Source organism: Odocoileus virginianus, chromosome 10 (assembly GCF_023699985.2).
Source record: "Odocoileus virginianus isolate 20LAN1187 ecotype Illinois chromosome 10, Ovbor_1.2, whole genome shotgun sequence".
Classification (NCBI taxonomy): Eukaryota; Metazoa; Chordata; class Mammalia; order Artiodactyla; family Cervidae; genus Odocoileus; species Odocoileus virginianus.
In genome coordinates this window covers 28,393,732-28,412,671 of record NC_069683.1, presented here as the reverse complement: position 1 = coordinate 28,412,671, position 18,940 = coordinate 28,393,732, and the positions used below count along the sequence as shown (strand labels likewise).

The window sequence follows — 18,940 nt, the reverse complement described above, 5'->3', positions numbered from 1 at the left end:
AGTTTTGATTTGCATTTGACTGATAACTAACAGTGCTGACAACTTTTATATGCTATTAGCCACCTGACTATCTTCTTTGGAGAAATCTCTATGCAAAAACTTTGCCTATCTTTTAAATTGGAGTATTTATTATTAAGTTGTTGAGTTCCTTACATATCCTAGATATGTCTTTTATCAGATATAAGATTTGTAAACATTTTCTTCCATTCTGTGATTATCTTTTCACTTCTTAATAGTATCTTTTGGGAGAAGGAAATGGCAACCCACTCCAGTATTCTTGCCTGGAGAATTCCATGGACGGAGGAGCCTGGTGGGCTACAGTCCATGGGGTCGCAAAGAGTCGGATATGATTGAGCGACTTCACTTTCACTTTCAACCCTCAGCTGAGACTTTCAGCTCTTGTGTTTGCTATTGATTGTTTTCTTGAGTTCTCAAAGACCTGTGACCATAGTTTTTTTAAGTTGCCTGTTTTCTAATTGCATCACTTTACACACTGTTGTCTAATAATATGTGGTATTTAGAATGCCTTCTTAATTATTTTGAGCAGCCATTGCCTGTATTTTCTTAGCACCTCCTTGGTTTTCTTATGTGAACTCATCTGACAGGGAAATGCAGCTTTTTTGTTTGCCCTCTCTGCATACTGGACCATCTGAGTCAGTGTTCTAACTAATCCCTGATGGTCTCTGAGCTACTGTTCTACCAGACTCAGTAGTTATGTGCTTCAGGAATTTTTCGGTAGAATTCGTCCTATTGGGAGACTCTTGGTGTCACCTTTGTTATCTTAAAAGCTGGTCCCTTCGCTGAGGCTCTTAATTTTCTGAAAACTTGATTCTATTTCGGCTGAAAATTGGCAAAGCTATTTTAAAAATTGATGGAAGCCATTTAAGAAATTGAAAAGTAATCGCAAACAACATTGGGTAGTTGTGACTTTCAGTTCTGTATCAGCTGAATTTTTGTGCTCTTTTCCCTGTGTACGTGGTGGTTCTATTTTTCTCCAATAAAACTTTTTATTTTAAAAAAAAAAAAAGTATCTTTTGAAGCCCACACATTTTTAATTTTCTTAAGTTTAACTTATCTATTTTTTGTTGTTGTTGGTTGTACTTCTGATGCATATCTAAGGATCCTTTTCCAAATTCAAGATTACAAAGACTTATCTCTGTTTTAAGAGTTTTATAGTTTTAGTTCTTCCATTTAGCTATCTAATTCATAGTGCATTAATTTTTTTAATATGGTTTGAGGGCTCAACTTCATTTTTTTGCATGTGGCTAGCCAGCAGTCCCAGCACCATTTATTGAAAAGGCAATTCTTTCTTCCACTTAATGGTCTTGACACCACTGTTGAATATTAGTTGATATAGCTTTATTTCTAGACTACCAATTCTATTCCATTCACTTATATGTCTATCCTTATGCCAGTACCAAACTGACTTGCTTACTCTTGCTTTGTAGTAAGTTTTAAAATAGTAAAGTATGACTCCTTCTATTTTTTTCTTTTTTAAGGTTCTTTTGGTTATTCTGGGTCCCCTGTAATTTCATAGTAATTACAATCAGCTTGTCAATATCTATGAAGAAGTCAGCTATGAATCTGACAGGGATTGTACTGTATCATGAACATGAGATTTTCCCCATTTATTTAGATCTCCTTTAATTTCTTTGAACAATTTGCAGTTATGTTTTAAACTTCTTCAGTTAAATTTATTTGTATTTTATTCTTATCAGTGCTATTATAAATGGAATTGTTTCTTAATTTTATTTATTTTTTACTGCATGGCTTGTAGGGTCTTAGCTCCTTGCCCAAGGATTAAACCCTAGCCCTGGCAGTGAAAGTGCTGAGTCCTAACTAATGGATTGCCAGGGAATTCCATTTATCTTATTTTTTGATTGGTCACTACAAGTAAATATAAGTATAACTGACTTATCATGTTATTCTGCAATCTGTCTCACAGTGGATTCTTTAGGATTTTTTACATACCAGATCATGTCACTTGTGAATACAGTCTTACTTCTTCCTTTCCAATTTGGAACCCTTTTTTTTTCCTGCCTAATTGTGCAGGCCATATAGGTAATAAGAGATAGACCCCAAATTTCAACTGTGTCTATTTAAAATCCATGTTCTCTTCAATATACACTGCTAACACTGGTGTTAAGGAAACAGGTGAGAAGTAAGAATGGAAAGGTAAACTGGAGACCATTTTATAAGTGATGCTAAGAATAAAATGCTAAAGATTGGATTTTTTTTTTATTTAGTAGATAATGAATAATGATTTAATATGTAATGAATAACAAGGGAATGACTTAGTTATTCGAAAGAAGTGTTGTTGCTTTAGGAAGATAAATCTGTTAACAATATACATAATAAATTGTAGGAAAAATTTAAAAGAAAAGAGAGTTAAGAGCTCTTACCTGCCCAACAGCAGCTGTATGGCTCCAGTATCAGCCTTTGAGTCATGTTTCCAAAGTGTATTCTCAGTTGGAGGGAGGAGGTGATCTTCAATGTGGTCTTTAACTGGATTCCTAGATAAGGCTTTGATTCTAAGGAAGGAAAAAAAATGCTTTCAGTGGCTAACATATGGGAAAATCTAAATCAGAATTTAATGAGCTAAGAAGTATATACACGGAGACAGTTCAACATGGAAGACTTGAAATGTTTTAGACTTTACCTTAAACATATACAAAACTTCACAATTTACAAAGCCTTTTCCTACATTAGAATCTCATTTCATTTATGTAAGAGAGGGAAGAAAAAATATACCCATTTTATATACAAGCATGCTGGTTGAGAAAGATCAAGAATTTAGCCATTTACATATTTAGCAAGTGGAGGTCCTAGGTCTAGATTTTGAGTATCTTAACTCCTAGTTTAGGCTTCTTTCCCACCACATTAAAAAATTACTTGCTGAACATTTCCAAGATTATTTAGTCCATATCTTGACAAAAAGACACATTAACAACTATTAGGAAATGAACTACTGGAATTCATGTTTATCCCATAACTTACTCTGATGATGCTCTAAGAAAATCTTCCTTCATAGAAGGATGAACTTCTTCCAACAACATGCTAGTATCTGGACTTGATTTCATTGCAGAAATCACCATGGCATTACGCAGTTTATTGCCTTGTTCTAACAGAGCTGAAGAGGGCAAAAGCAGAACACAAGAAATCTAAATCCAGCAGACATATTTGCAATATTTAGCCCTTGTTCTTCTATCACACAACTTACCATAGTGTACTATAATTGCTTATTTGTGTACTTTCCCCACTAGCTTGAGAAACCCTTGAGGACATTCACTTTACAACAAATTTTTACTGAGCTTCTATTCTGTGAACTGTTTTAGATGTTGGCACTACAGCAGTGAATGGAGTCTCTCTATTCCACAGAGACTGATCTCCTTACTGCAGTTATACATGCAATACATGCACTGACTCTTCCAACTGGTGGTTGTACATAATAAATTTAGTAAAATAATTTTCCCACCCTTAAATAACAATAACAACAATTATAGTGGATAACATTTACTGAACCCTTACCACTTCCTGGGCACTTCTGTAGGTATGTTATATACAGGAATTGATTTAACCCTTCCAACAATCCTCTGAAATGGGTACTATTATTTCCTTCATTTTCCAGATGAAAAAGTTGAGGAACAGAGGATGTGTCATTTGCCCAATACATCATGCAGTATAACCAGGATGACTCTACATCACTATACATATATGATCCCACCTTTTCTTAGATTTTTTAAAAGCTTAGGACCACTGGCATTATTTCAAGGAACACTGGGAAGAACTATTATTTTCTTGAGGTTTCACAGTTGTTTAGGAGGTAAAGTAAATCTAGATACCAAGTGCTTGTCTATCTTGATCTAGAGTTTTTATAGCTTCTAAAAATAAAAAAGATACAGGCCAAAAAAAAAAATCCCAAACAGATCCATAAACATTCAACATTTTTTAGTATAAAGAATTCAACATATAGCTTAAAAACTCAAAACTCAAACCCCCCAAAACCCTGAAATATCATGTTCAATTTGTTACATGAAAATATAAGTAAAAGAAAAAGAAAGGTTACCAATTATGGTATGCAGAATTCTTCACTTGATCTTAGCCAAAAGGCGGAGAAATGATGTAGGTAGAATTCTAAACGAGTCCCTCTCAGATTTCCAGTCACTGGTATACAAATGCCTTTTCCTAGTGATTTACTCATCTAGACAATGTTGTAAAGGGATTTTATGGAAGTAATTATGGTTCCAAATCGATCTACCTTAAGAGTGGGAGATTATCTTGATCATCCCAAACCATTATAAAGCAGAGTTTTCTCTGTTTGCAGGATATGAAGTCAGAGATTTAAAGCATGAGAGGGATGCAATGGATCACTGCTGTCTTAAAGATGGAGGTGGCCACATGGCAGGAAATGCACATGGCCTTTAGGAGCTTAGAGTGCACCCTGGCTGACAGCCAGCAAGGATATGGGACCTTAGTCCTATTTTAGCAAGGAACTGGATTCTGTCAACAAGAATGAACTTAGAAGTGAATTTTCCCCCCAGAGCTTTCAGATGAGAATTTAGCTGGGCTGACAACTTGATTTTAGCCTATGATGCCCTAAGCAGAAAACTCAACCATACTTTGTTGGACTTCAGATCCACAGAACTGTGAGTAATAAATGGGTATTATTTTTAAGACACTAAGTTTGTGGTAACTTGTTATATAGCAATAGAAAATTAATATTCCCATTAATGGCACTACCTATGAATAATGATTTACATTTTGATATGTTCTGTATAGTTTTTAATCTATGCATACATATTCCTGTATAGGTATGTGTATGTGTGTGTATGTATATATATATATAAATTTTTTCTTTTGCAAAAATGGTATATTATATATACTGTTTTATAAATGCCTTTTCACTTAACAATATACATTAACTTTTTTTCTATATAAATAATGGCTATTCAATATTCCATTCAGAAATCACTGTATGCATTTTTATTTTTTAAAAAAACCTCTTTGGGATTCAGCCAGAAAATGGTTATCTTGTTTATCAAATGAGAAAGAATGAGGAAAACATGGTTTGCTAGCACTGAAAATTTGGTTAAAGAAGCTTGCTATACAAAGACAGAAATATAGATCAGTGGAACAAAACAGAAAGCCCAGCGATGAATCCACACACCTACGGACACCCTACCATTGACAAAGGAGGCAAAAATATACAATGGAGAAAAGACAATCTCTTTAACAAGTGGTCCTGGGAAACCTGGTCAACCACTTGTGAAAGAATGAAACTAGAACACTTTCTAACACCATACACAAAAATAAACTAAAAATGGGTTAAAGATCTAAATGTGAGACCAGAAACTATAAAACTCCTACAGGAAAACATAGGCAGAACACTCTCTGACATAAATAACAGCAGGATCCTCTATGACCCACCTCCCAGAGTACTGGAAATAAAAGCAAAAATAAACAAATGGGACTTAATTAAACTTAAAAGCTTTTGCATAATGAAGGAAACTATAAGCAAGGTGAAAAGACAGCCTTCAGAATTGGAGAATAGCAAATGAAACAACTGACAAAGAATTAATCTTCAAAATATACAAGCAGTTCATGCAGCTCAATACCAGAAAAATAAATGACCCAGTCAAAAAAATGGGCCAAAAAAATAGACATTTCTCCAAAGACATACAGATGGCTAACAAACACATGAAAAGATGCTCAACATCACTCATTATCAGAGAAATGCAAATCAAAACCACAATGAAATACCATTTCATGCTAGTCAGAATGGCTGCATCAAAAAGTCTACAAACAATAATAAATGCTGAAGAGGTATGGACAAAAGGGAACCCTCTTACACTGTTGGTGGGAATACAAACTAGTACAGCCACTATGGAGAACAGTGTGGAGATTCCTTAAAAAACTGGAAATAGAACTGCCATACGACCCAGCAATCCCACTACTGGGCACACACACCGAGGAAACCAGATCTGAAAGAGACACATGTACCCCAATGTTCACTGCAGCACTGTTTACAATAGCTAGGACATGGAAGCAACCTAGATGTCCACTGGCAGATGAATGGATAAGAAAGTTGTGGTACACATACACAATGGAATATTACTCAGCTACTAAGAAGAACGCATTTGAGTCAGTTCTAAAGAGGTGAATGAAACTGGAGCCTATTATACAGAGTGAAGTAAGTCAGAAAGAAAAACACCAATATAGTATACTAACGCATACACATGGAATTTAGAAAGGTGGTAACAACAACCCTATATGCAAGAGAACAAAAGAGACACAGATATAAAGAACAGACTTTTGGACTCTATGGGAGAAGGCGAGGGTGATTTGAGAGAACAGCACTGAAACATGTATATTACCATATGTGAAATAGATGACCAGTCCAAGTTTGATGCATGAAACAAGGCACTCAAAGCCAGTGCACTGGGATGACCCAGAGGGATGGGATGGGGAGGGAGGTGGAAGGGGGGTTAGGGATGGCGGGGGGAGGGGGGAGGAACACAGGTACACCTGTGGCTTATTCATGTCAATGTATGGCAAAAATCACCACAATATTGTAAAGCAATTAGTCTCCAATTAAAATAATTAAAAAAAAAAGAAGCTTGCTATATGACATGAAGTCCTCCGTGTTTTAGTTCTTAGTTAATACTTGGCTTAATTTGATATGGTTTAAAGATCTTTAATGAGGTAAAGTGAAGTTGCTCAGTCGTGTCTGACTCTGCAACCCCATGGACTATAGCCTACTAGCCTCCTCGGTCCATGGGATTTTCCAGGCAAGAGTACTGGAGCGGGTTGCCATTTCCTTAATGAGGTAGGCACACTCAATAAATGCTTGAATAAAGTAATTAATGAAAAGCAGTGTCAATAATAAACTTCATTTGACTTTAGGGCCATGTAGAAAAATAGTTTTTCTACTGCCATGGTACTTTATGATCTAACCATACACAACTATTTTTAATTCCTTAAACACAATACTTCCTTTGTGCTCTCAAAGTTCTAGGTATTCCATTCTATCAAAGAATTACCATGCAGTATTAAAATCATTTATCTCACCCAACCAACTTTGAGGTGATGGACTGGCTTTTGTTAGTCTCTGTATCCTTGTTGCCTGGTACACATCAGGAATTTGATTAAAAAAAATTCTTTGGGGGGGCTTCCCTTGTGGCTCAGCTAGTAAAGAAACTGCCCGCAATGCAGGAGACCTGGGTTCGATCCCTGGGTTGGGAAGATACCCTGGAGAAGGGAAAGGCTACCCATTCCAGTATTCTGCCCTAGAGAATTCCATGGACTGTATAGTCCATGGGGTCACAAAGAGTTGGACATGACTGAGCGACTTTCATTTCATTTATTTTTTAACAAGGATAACTGCTTTACAGAATTTTGTTGTTTTCTGTCAAACCTCAACATGAATCTGCCATAGGTATACATATGTCCCCTCCATCTTGAACCTTCTTCCCATTTCCCTCCCTGATTAAATGTTTTAATAAATACTTACACTGTTGTAATATATCACACATGATTATACTATATGTGGTCATTAAATGTTTTAATAAATACTTCCACTGTTGTATATATCATATATAATTATACCATATCTGCTTTAGAGTATTTCTCTTACTAGAATGAATTCATTAAGATCAGGGACTTATTTCTCACTGTAACCCCAATACTCAAAACAATGGCTGACACAAAATAGGCACTCAAAAGTTATCTGTTGAACTGCAGTTTTTGCTAAATAAAAGTTTCCCTGGAATGGTAATATTTTAAGAGTGATTTAATTAGTTATTAACATCTGAATAAGAACAGGCACTGAAGATTCTTTCCAATAGCAGATTTTAAAAAAGAAATAAACACTGATGGCAACAAGTGAACAAATCTGAGCAAGGATGGTCCATTCATTGGCTTTCAAGTGGTTTCTTCCTTGAAACAAGCACTCTTAGAAAAGTTTCTCTAAAGTCTAAGGCATGGCAACAAAAAGACCTTAGCTCCTCTTCATAAGAGGAAGCTGGTTCTTATACTAAGAAAGCTGTCATGGGATCTTCCTGCACCTCAACTCAATAATCATTTTCTGAACACAAAGGAAAGGCACTTAAGTGAGTTTAGGACAAATGTTTCCCTTGTTTATTTCTTACATGTCATGGGCACAGCTCCTGCTAAACAGCGAGGTATAAAGCTTCTGGTTTTTGCCCCTACTCCTTGCTATCTATTCTAAATCCCAACTCTTGTAAGTAGGACGTGTACTTAGTGCTTCATAAATACTAGCTTGATGACTAATTTAGCTCTGTATCCCCTTTCATGAGGTCAGTTTAATAAAGACCAGGAAGGTGGTTAGGTTTATGTATTTATTATAATCCTCCAAGACCTTAGCTCTAGACCTACTTACTAAAGTGGTCCACTTAAATCTTCATTATCCACAGTCTTGTGATTGAAAGGGATCTTAAAGATAGATGTCTACTTGGTGATTTAATCCCATTTGTAAGAGTCCCATCACAAAGTTATCCAGCCCACACTTGACCATCATCAGTGATAAAGAATTCATTAGCTCTTGAAGCTATCCTTTCCCATTTTTGCACAGGTAGGAATACTGGACTATTAACTCAGACTTAGTCACAATCTGTCATGTTTTATCTTTAAACCCAATGATCCTAGTAACCCTTATGGAAGAGATTTGCACACTGGCAGCCCATGGGTTGCAACTGGCACACTTTGTTTGGCTTGAACAGTTGGCCAGCAGAGTTCTTGATTTTTTTTTTTTAAAGCATAAAGCAGGTCTAAGAAAACTATGAACGTACAACAGGACTGAAGCAAGGACCTTGCCTTAGAGTCCAAGATAACAATGAACTGGAGCCAAGAAGCAGCTGTCCCCCTTGATAGAACAGAAACTCCCTAAAACTGTGAGTCCGTGTCTTCATTTTAAAGTAGGGATAATAATCCCATTAAAAGGGATAACAATCCGATTAAAAGACGCTTACTCCTTGGAAGAAAAGTTATGACCAACCTAGAGAGCATATTAAAAAGCAGAGACATTACTTTGTGAACAAAGGTCTGTCTAGTCAAGGCTGTGGTTTTTCCAGTAGTCATGTATGGATGTGAGAGTTGGACTATAAAGAAAATTGAGCACCAAAGAAGTGATGCTTCTGAACTGTGGTGTTGGAGAAAACTCTTGAGAATCCCTTGGACTGCAAGGAGATCCAACCAGTTCATCCTAAAGGAAATCAGTCCTGAATATTCATTGGAAGGACTGACATTGAAGCTGAAACTCCAATACTTTGGCCTCCTGATGCAAAGAACTGACTCATTTGAAAAGACCCTGATGCTGGGAAAGATTGAAGGCAGGAGTAGAAGGGGACGACAGAGGATGAGATGGTTGGATGGCATCACCGACTCAATGGACATGAGTTTGGGTAAACTCTGGGGGTTGGTGATGGATAGGGAGGCCTGGCATGCTGCAGTCCATGGGGTTGCAAAGAGTCAGATACGACGGAGCGACTGAACTGAACAACCCCAGCCTCAGTTGGTTTTTGTTAAGTTTATATGTATAAGGCACCTGGCATAGTAGCTAGCAATAATGAATACTCAATAAATGGTAGCTGTTTAGCTGTTTTCTTAAGGCTAAATATCTTGTGGTGGTTCCTTCCCTAGTCTAGGCTGCTGCTGTTCAGTTGGTCATGGCCAGCTCTTTGGGACCCTATGGATTGCAGGACACCAGGCTCCTTGTCCTTCACTATCTTCTGGAGTCTGCTCAAACTCATGTCCATTGAGTTAGTGATGCCATCCAACTACCTCATCCTCTGTTGCCCCCTTCTCCTCCTGCCCTCAATCTTTCCCAGTATTAGGGTCTTTTCCAATGAATCCGCTCTTTGCATCAAGTAGCCAAACTATTGGAGCTTCAGCTCCAGCATCAGTCCCTCCAATGAATATTCCAGACTGATTTCCTTTAGGATTGACTGGTTTGATCTCCTTGTTACCCAAGGGACTCTCAACAGTCTTCTCCAGCACCACAGTTCGAAAGCATCCATTCTTCAATGCTCAGCCTTCTTTATGGTCCAACTCTCACAACTGTACATGACTACTAGAAAAACCATAACTTTGACTAGACAGACCTTTGTCAGCAAAGTAATGTCTCTGCTAATTAACATGCTCTCTAGGTTTGTTATAGCATTTCTTCCAAGGATCAAGTGTCTTTTAATTTCATGGCTGCAGTCACTGTCCACAGTAATTTTGGAGCCCAAGAAAATAAAGTCTCTCACTGTCCATTTTTTCCCCATCTATTTGCCATGAAGTGATAGGACCAGATGCCATGATCTTAGTTTTTTGACTGTTGAGTTTTAAGGCAGTTTTTTCACTCTCCTCTTTCACCTTCAAGAGGTTCTTTAGTTCCTCTTTGCTTTCTGTCATTAGGATGGTTTCATCTGCGTATCTAAGGTTATTGACATTCTCCCCTGGCAATCTTGATTCCAGCCTGTGCTTCATTCAGCCCAGCGTTTCTCATGATGTACTCTGCACACAAGTTAAATAAGCAGGGTGACAATATACAGCCTTGACACACTTTCCCAATTTGGAACCAATCTGTTGTTCTATGTCCAGTTCTAACTGTTGCTTCTTGACCTGCATACAGGTTTTGCAGGAGGCAGGTAAGGTGGTCTGGTATTCCCATCTCTTTAAGAATTTTCCACAGTTTGTTGTGATCCACGCAGTCAAAGGCTTTAGCATAGTCAATAGAGCAGTAGTAGATGTTTTTCTGGAACTCTCTCGCTTTTTCAATGATCCAATGGATGTTGGCAATTTGATCTCTGGTTCCTCTGCCTTTTCTATCTCCAGCTTGTACATCTGAAGTTCTTGGTTCACGTATTGCTAAAGCCTAGCCTGAAGGATTTTGAGCCTTACCTTGCTAGGATGTGAAATGAGTACTCTAGTCTAGATACTCTCCTTAGAAGGAACTCATCTTCTATAGATCTTTAATATTAACTTCTTAAAGGGGCCTTCCTTTGCCAAGATGTATAAAACAGCATTCCCTCTTTTTCCCTGCTTTATTTTTTCCCACTGCCACTATCACCATCTAACACTACATACTTACCTAGTTTATCATCTGTTCCCATCTACAATAGAAGATCCATAGGGTAAGATTTTGGGCTTAAAAAAAAAAATTGCTGTATTCCTCACACCTAGAAGAGTGTCAGACATTTGATAAGTGCTGAATAAATAACTGCTTAATGAAAGCCTGGTTCTCAAAGTCTGGTTCCCAGGTCTACAAAATATTCTAGGTGTGAGACGACAGTGCTGAGTATAGTGGGACAATTTTCTTTGTTAGTGCAGCCTAGGGGTGCATTAAAGTATAAAATATTATAATCAGGGTATATTTTTTAAAATAGGGGATCACAGACACTTTAGGTGAAAAATACGAACACAATGTTTTTCTTCATTAAAAAAGTCCTTATTCATGTAAATTATGTACCCAAGTAGTTTTAATTTAAAAGACTTTTCTACTACTGTCATAGATATTCTACTTTGGAAATTTTACTTGTGAGGGTGGCAACAAATTCATGTTATGCTGTTGATGTCAGAGAGATATGGCTGACCATTACAGTGCAACACAAGGTACCAAAATTGCTTTTACAATACCACTCTCCAACATGAGGTAATCCGATCCAGTTGCTATTTTCTTTTAAAATTTCAGTCTAAGTTCTTACACAGGTAAACTGACACCTTTCTATTTGTTTGGTTGTCAGTCATATTTAACTCCCAGGCTTAAGATTAGCAGTTTTCGTGCAATGAATGTTCCCAGTGAAACCAACAATTTTCAGAATATGAAACAGATTTAGTACTAGCCTCTGCACAATGCTATAAGTAAATTCTGAGGAGGAGACAAAATTCTTATTCCCTTTGAATTATCTGGAAAAAAACAAGGACTAATATTTTTCTGCGATAAAGACTTTCCTTGCATACTGAGGTTCACTTTAAATGGCCTTCTCTAAACTTAAAATTATAAGCACCCAATAATTATTTAGAAGTAATTCAGTGGTTTAATAGAGCTGCCCTTCAATGGTTAAAGATTCTGGACTCTAGTAAGATTACTCACTTTTATTTGCCTATTTAGTTCAAACAGAAGCCTTGCTTCTCTTTGTATGTTGCTTAACGAGCAGAGTCCCAATAAATATAGCTTAATCTCAGTTCACAAATATATACATACCTGAAAGAAGGTCCTTGGTAGGGGGGTTGTTTGAAGAAAGAATGCATGAGTCACTGTGACTCTTGGCAACTGTGCTAATTTGAGGCTGGAATTCAGAACTGTTGAGAAGGGACATCTGCTTCCGTGGGGCTTTGCCTTTCAGAGTCACAGACTCTAAACTCTGTCCTGAATTAAGATGGTGCTGGAGTCCACCGAAAGAGTCTTTTATTGTATCAGAGTTCTCTGCAAAGTACAAGTGATCTTTCCCCCTGTTTTAAAATAAAGGAGAACTTCAGCAGTATATTAACCATTATGGTAACATTATACTTCGTCAGAGACAGAAAGTGGATCAGTGGCGTATAGCAGTGTAGCTCAGACTTTGTAAATCTGTTTTCATCTCCCAAATGAAATAAATAATAGATGTTTTACCTATGGTATGGTTGTGGCTAAAGTGAAACAATGAAACAAAAAGCTCAGTGCCGAGCCTGACACAAAGCAAATGCCTGATAATTATTTAAACTCAAAATCTATCTTTCTTCCTTCATTCCCTTTCACAGAACACTGCTGTTTCCCTCTTTCCCTTCATTGCCCATCTATCATAGCATCTCTATATGATTTAGACACACTTATTTATCTGTGTATTGGCCTCCTCACTAGATTATGAGCCATCTACAAAACAGGAACTGCCTCTTATTAATTTCTATGCCCAGCACCAGGAAATAGTCAGTACTTACTTGGTGAAATGACTACCTTTAGTCTTTTAAGCAACCACAAATGAAAGACAAACATTATGCGTTCAGTGGGAGTTAGCTGACAGACCAATTGGTATTAGGTGTGGTAATTACCTTGGCGGGGTTGACCTACTGCTATTAGCTGCTAAATCTTTTCCATCAATTTTGGTAGTAGGGATCCTATGAAGCCTTGATGGAACCAGAAATTGAGTATTGCTTGCTTCAGAATATTCTCTGAATCCCTGCTCAGATAAAAGCGCATTTTCTGTCATGTTAGTGGTAGGAAGAGGATTGTAGCTGTCATAAGTTTCTGATAAAGGCTCCAGAGCAAGTGAGACCTGAAAGAGACATGCAATGTATTAGTTTTATTTTTTAGCATTGATTAATTTTTAAACTGTTTAATATAAATTAATGACCCCCATTTCTTATAGGATCAAGTTCAAATTCCTGCCTGTATCAGAAGCCTCATCTCTCACTGTGCTCTCCTCCCCCATCTCCCTCTTCTAGATTTACTAATTACCTAAGAGTTTTCTAAATTTACCTTATATTTCATTCCTTTATGCCTCTATATGCAGATTTCCTCCAGTATTATTTCCTCTGTGAAAACTTTTTTGTGTCTAGGCAGAGATGTTATGGCCACTCCGTTTTCCACTTTTCTACTTACTCTGTTATCTATCCATTCATATAACCACCATTTATTGAATACTATAAGAGGCCAGAAACTGTGCTACATTCCTCACATAGGGAAGCTGATGCGATGATATAATTCTGTCAGGAAAGTATATTATCCTAATTTGAAGATTAAAAAAAAAAAGCAGATGCTTAAAGGAGGTATTTGTACTTTCAGTTTATTTGTTATCCTAATTAGATTATGAATTTCTCAAAGGTTTGGACTGTCATTCATTTTTCTGTAGACGAATCAGCATAGCATATACTTAGTGCACACATCAAATACGCATAATAACAACTAATGGTCTGACAAATAAAAAAACAACTTGTTGCATCCTTATTGTTAGTTATTTGAGAAAAATAAGGCCCTAGTTCTATGCTGGGGAGGAGGCAGGGTGAAGAGGGAGGAACAGTAAGATGTGAAGTTTTAGTTTTCTTGACGTTTCCTTTATCATCTCACTCCACTGAATTCAGGCACTCTACTGAAAAACTCTCCAGTTCTCTGAAAAGCTAAACAAAGTCTAATTGGGGAGTAAAAAGTAAAACAGAGCCTAAAGCAAAACTTTAGAGAAGAAACTGAATAATGTACTCCAAAAAAAAAAGCAGTGTTCAAAGTTAGGCTACAATGACAAAGAAAGAAGAAGGAATTGTTAAAAGGAGCCAAAGAGAGTCACATAAATGGCCTAAGGCAAAAATGAAAGATTTCAGTTAAACATTTTAAGAAGTCTCTGGGAAGGTCAATAGAGTAATTTGTGTGGAGAAATTGTCAAGGCAGAGACTCAATAAACACACCTGGGTCTTGATGAGAACTTTGTTCATGAACCAGGTAGCACAAAGTCCTTTAAATCTATTCATCAAGATTTTCTTCAAATGACCAGAATGCAGTGGGATAAATACTTCATGCAGTTACTGCTGTAAGAGGATCACATAAGATCCTGGCTGCCCAAATGTGTCAGAAAATTGTCCCCTACCATTTATCACTTGCCAAAAGACAGTCACTGTATTCTAAAAACAAAGGAGAGAGAATAAAGAGTCCCTGGCCTTAACAATGACCTACTGGCTACTCATAGTTTCGCTTTTTCCTTAAAAAATTTGAACTAGTTACAAAACAACTCAAAGGTCTCTATTACCAGCGTGGGGGTGGGGGTGGGAGAGCAAGTCCAGGTGCCTGCCACACCTACTTTACAAGGAAAATATAGGTGCTGGTCTAACTCCTTTGTTCAATTAACAAGTACTTTTTGAGATCAATGCCAAGTTCTGTGCTACTTGCCTGGGGCAAAGAGATAATGAAACATGCAATGTGACCCACAGGATCAGAGTATCTTGTGAAAGTGAAAGGGTTAGCTGCTCAGAAGTGTCCGACTCTTTGCAACCCCATGGACTATAGCCCACCATGCTCCTCTGTCCATGGAATTCTCTAGGCAAGGATACTGGAGTGGGCTACTGTTACCTTCTCCAGGGGATCTTTCCGACTCAGGGATTGAACCTGGGTCTCCTGCATTGCAGGCAGATTCTTTATCATCTGAGCCACCAGGGAAGCCATCTTGTAGGGAAATTTAACAAGAAGTAATTTTAATATAAAATGATGAGTTTTAAGGATAAATATGTGTACTGGGTGCTGCAGGAACACAAAAGAGGGGTCTGGGCTTGGGGAAGAGGTGAGGAAGAAGGGTCAGAGATGGCTTCCAGGACTGAAAAATAAATACTTGGGTTCAGAACCTTAAATATGAGTGAGCAATAAAGTTGAGTGAGGACTGAGGTAAAACATTCCAGGCAGAGAAAAAAGCATGAGTCAAGTTTTGCAGCTGTAAAACAGAATACTGTTCCAGTAATTCCTACCAGTACAAGCAATCTCCACTCCTAACCCCTCTGTTTCCATACAGTGTACCCAATACACTCCTGTGTTCATCTCGCGGATTCTCATTTCAGTCCACAGCAGTTATGCTCTGCCCCAATCAAAGTTCACCCTGGTGCTCATTCCTTTGACAACCCCTTCACTGAGCCCTGCAGAGCTTCTACCGGGTACGAACTACCTTATCACTTTACACTTTAACTGAACATCTCTCTTAAAGTGTCCTCATTTCCCCCAAAGTTTCTCCAAAGGAAACTACTTCTTTTACTATCTAGGATAAGGGAGGTTGACTTATTCCTTTATGGTGCCATTGCCAGATCATCATTCTACTGCCCAAATATACATCTTTTCTATATTCCATGCCAACCACAAATACCTTGAATATACCACATGATTCACACATCTGTTAATGAAATATCCTTAAGAACACAAATCAGTGTTCTCTCAATGACTCAATGCTCTCTTTGGCACTAAGTTGCCCACAGTCATCTTCTACATTTACAACATTTTTCAGTATTGGAGAAAGCAAACTAGTATATCTATTTTTCAGATTTATGCTGGTCAATATAGCATTTGTTAAGATTTTAAAATTATTTAACGGTGATTAAAAAAAACAGATTTTAGGTAAAAATTTGAATCTCTGGCTTCTCTTGAAAAATCAGAAGTTCCAACAATCCTGGGTCCCCATTCCAATGTGGCAAAAATTAGCTGGAGTAGATTTCCCAGCCAAGAATATTGGAGTGGGTTGCCAGTTCCTTCTCCAGGGGATCTTCCTGACCCTGGCATAGAACCAGTGTCTCCTGCATTGGCAGGTGGATTCTTTACTGCTGAGCCAACAAGGAAGGCCAAAACTATGTTTAGATGCAAGTGACCACCACCATATTTAAGGTAAGCGTCTTCTAATTTCACGGCTATAATCACCATCTGCAGTAATTTTGGAACCCAAGAAAATAAAGTCTGTCACTGTTTCCATTGTTTCCCCATCTATTTACCATGAAGTGATGGGACCGGATGCCATGATCTTAGTTTTTTCAATGCTGAGCTTTAAGTCAGCCTTTTCACTCTCCTCTTTCACCTTCATCAAGAGGCTCTTTAGTTCCTCTTCGCTTTCTGCCATTAGGGTGGTGTTATCTGCATATCTAAGGTTATTGATATTTCTCCCAGCAATCTTGATTCCAGCTTGCGCTTCATCCAGCCCAGCATTTTGCATAATGTACTTTGCATATAAGTTAAATAAGCAGGGCGACAATATACAGCCTTGATGTATTCCTTTCCCAATTTGGAACCAGTCCATTGTTCCATGTTCAGTTCTAATTGTTGCTTCTTTACCCACACACAGGTTTTGCAGGAGGCAGCTAAGGTGGTCTGGTATTCCCATCTCTTTAAGAATTTTCCACAGTTTGTTGAGATCTACATAGTCAAAGGCTTTACAGTAGCTAATGAAGCAGAAGTAGATGTTTTTCTGGAATTTTTTAGCTTTTTTGGTCATCCAATGGATGTTGACATTTGATCTCTGGTTCCTCTGCCTTTTCTAAATCCAGCTTGTACATCTGGAAGTTCTAAGTTCACATACTATTGAAACCTAGCTTGAAGGATTTTGAGCATTACTTTGCTAGTGTGTGAAATGAGTGCAACTGTACGTTTGAACATTCTTTGAAATTGCCTTTGGGACTGGAATGAAAACTGACCTTTTCCAGATAATTAACCTTGCTCAATTATCCTCTTTTATTTTTAGTATCTTTCTTCACTTGCTTTTCTCTTGGTCTACAAATCAGGTCTCTGACTCTCTACAAAGGGTCAGCAAACTCATTCTGTAAAGGGGTGGAGGGTAAATATTTTCAGCTGGATTGAACAATCTTTTTTAAAATGACCCTTTAAAAATATAAGAAAGCTTTCAGTTAGAAAGCCAGATTCAGATCACTAGGCATTGTGCCAATTCCTCTTCTAAAGTATCAACAAATTTCTCAATTCTACCACCCACTATCAATCTTTTCCTCTACAATTCAAGTAAATTTTATATGTGACTCTTATATGCCTGGGCACCATGTTAAGTGCTTCCACATTTTTTTTCATATTACTTAATCCCTGCAACAAGGCTACAAGGTAAAAGTTATTATCTTCATTTTACAAAATAAGATACTGAAACTCAGAGAGTACAAACGAACACCAACCAATTTTTCCATTTCCAAGGCTGGTGCTATATCCATTAGGTTACACTCTCTCTCTCTAGAGAGTAGAAGTCTCTGTTATTTCTACTTCTTCACTGTAATTACTATGCATTTACTTATTCCATAATCTTTCAAAATCTGACCTCTGTCTCTAAGACTCTATAAAAACAATTCTCCAACAAGTCCAATGATATATAAATAAAAAAACATATTGCATTATTTTATCAGCTGACATTCAAATAAGGGGAAAAAAATGATCCAACACCTTAGAAAACAGTCCAGCAGTTCCTCAAAGTTTCAATAGCTACCACATGATCACAATTCTACACCAAGGTATATACAAAGGAACTGAAAGCATCTGTTCACAAAAAAACCTGTATGCAAATGTTCACAGCAGCATTATTCATAAAAGTCAGAAAGCTGAAACAATCCAAATGTCTGTCAACTGAAGAATATCGGATAAACAACAGGTGATATATCCATACAATAGAATATTATTTAGCTACAATAAGGAATAAAGTACTGGTTCATGCTACAACATGGATGAACCTTTAAAACATTATATTAAGTGAAAGAAGTCAGATACAAAAGGCTACATATTACATCATTTATACGAAATACTCAGAACAGGTAATTTATGGAGACAGAAAGTAGATCAGTGGTTGCAAGGAGCTGGAGAAAGTAAAAAGGGGAATGACTACTAAGGGGTATATTGTTTCTTTTTGGGGTGATAAAAATGTTCTGGAATTAGATAATCATGATGGTTGCACATTCTTATGAATATACTAAAAATTACAGAATTGTATACTTTAAAAGGGTGAATTTTATAGCATGTGAATTATATCTAATTTAAATAGGAAAAGAGGACTTCTCTGGTGGTCCAGTGGTTGTAAGTCTACCTGCCAACGCAGGAAACACAGGTTCGATCTGCGGTCTAGGAAGATTCTACATGCCCCAGGGCAACTGGATCTGTGCACAACTACCAAGGCAGTGGTCTAGAGCCCCTGACCCACAACTACTGAGCTCAACTGCTGCAACTACTGAAGTCCATGTACCAAAAGCACACTTCAACAAGAGAAATTCTCTTCAACAAGAGAAGCCACCACATCATGAGAAGCGTGTGTACCAAAACTAGAGAAGAGCCTCTGCTCGCTGCAACTAGAGAAAGCCTGTGTGCAGCAATGAAGACCCAGAACACTCAAAAATAAATGAATACATTTTTTAAAAAATAGGAAAAGAACCCACCTAGAATTCTATATTTCAATTGTGTTATTTTCCCTTGTTTTTTTCACCCTGGTCACTGATCATACACATATATGTGAGTACAATTTCAATT

At 37.4% G+C, this 18,940-nt stretch overlaps 1 protein-coding gene across 7 annotated transcripts in view; it reads right to left on the bottom strand.

Annotated features, from left to right (window-relative positions):
- Positions 1-18,940, bottom strand: part of C2CD3 (C2 domain containing 3 centriole elongation regulator) — a 123,964-nt gene that overhangs the window by 97,321 nt on the left and 7,703 nt on the right. For 6 of the 7 annotated variants that reach the window (XR_002311300.2, XM_070473260.1, XM_070473262.1 and 3 more), the window contains exons 4-7: positions 13,030-13,253; positions 12,206-12,453; positions 2,998-3,130; positions 2,403-2,531 (exon numbers count right to left, since the gene is read on the bottom strand). Coding sequence is in view for 6 of the 7 variants with exons in the window: in XM_070473260.1 (XP_070329361.1) it covers positions 2,403-2,531; positions 2,998-3,130; positions 12,206-12,453; positions 13,030-13,253 (734 nt within the window). In the remaining variant the exon portion in view is untranslated. Of the gene's footprint in view, positions 1-2,402; positions 2,532-2,997; positions 3,131-12,205; positions 12,454-13,029; positions 13,254-13,456; positions 13,651-18,940 lie in introns of those variants that run through there. The other variant, XM_020879846.2, reaches the window with a different exon arrangement.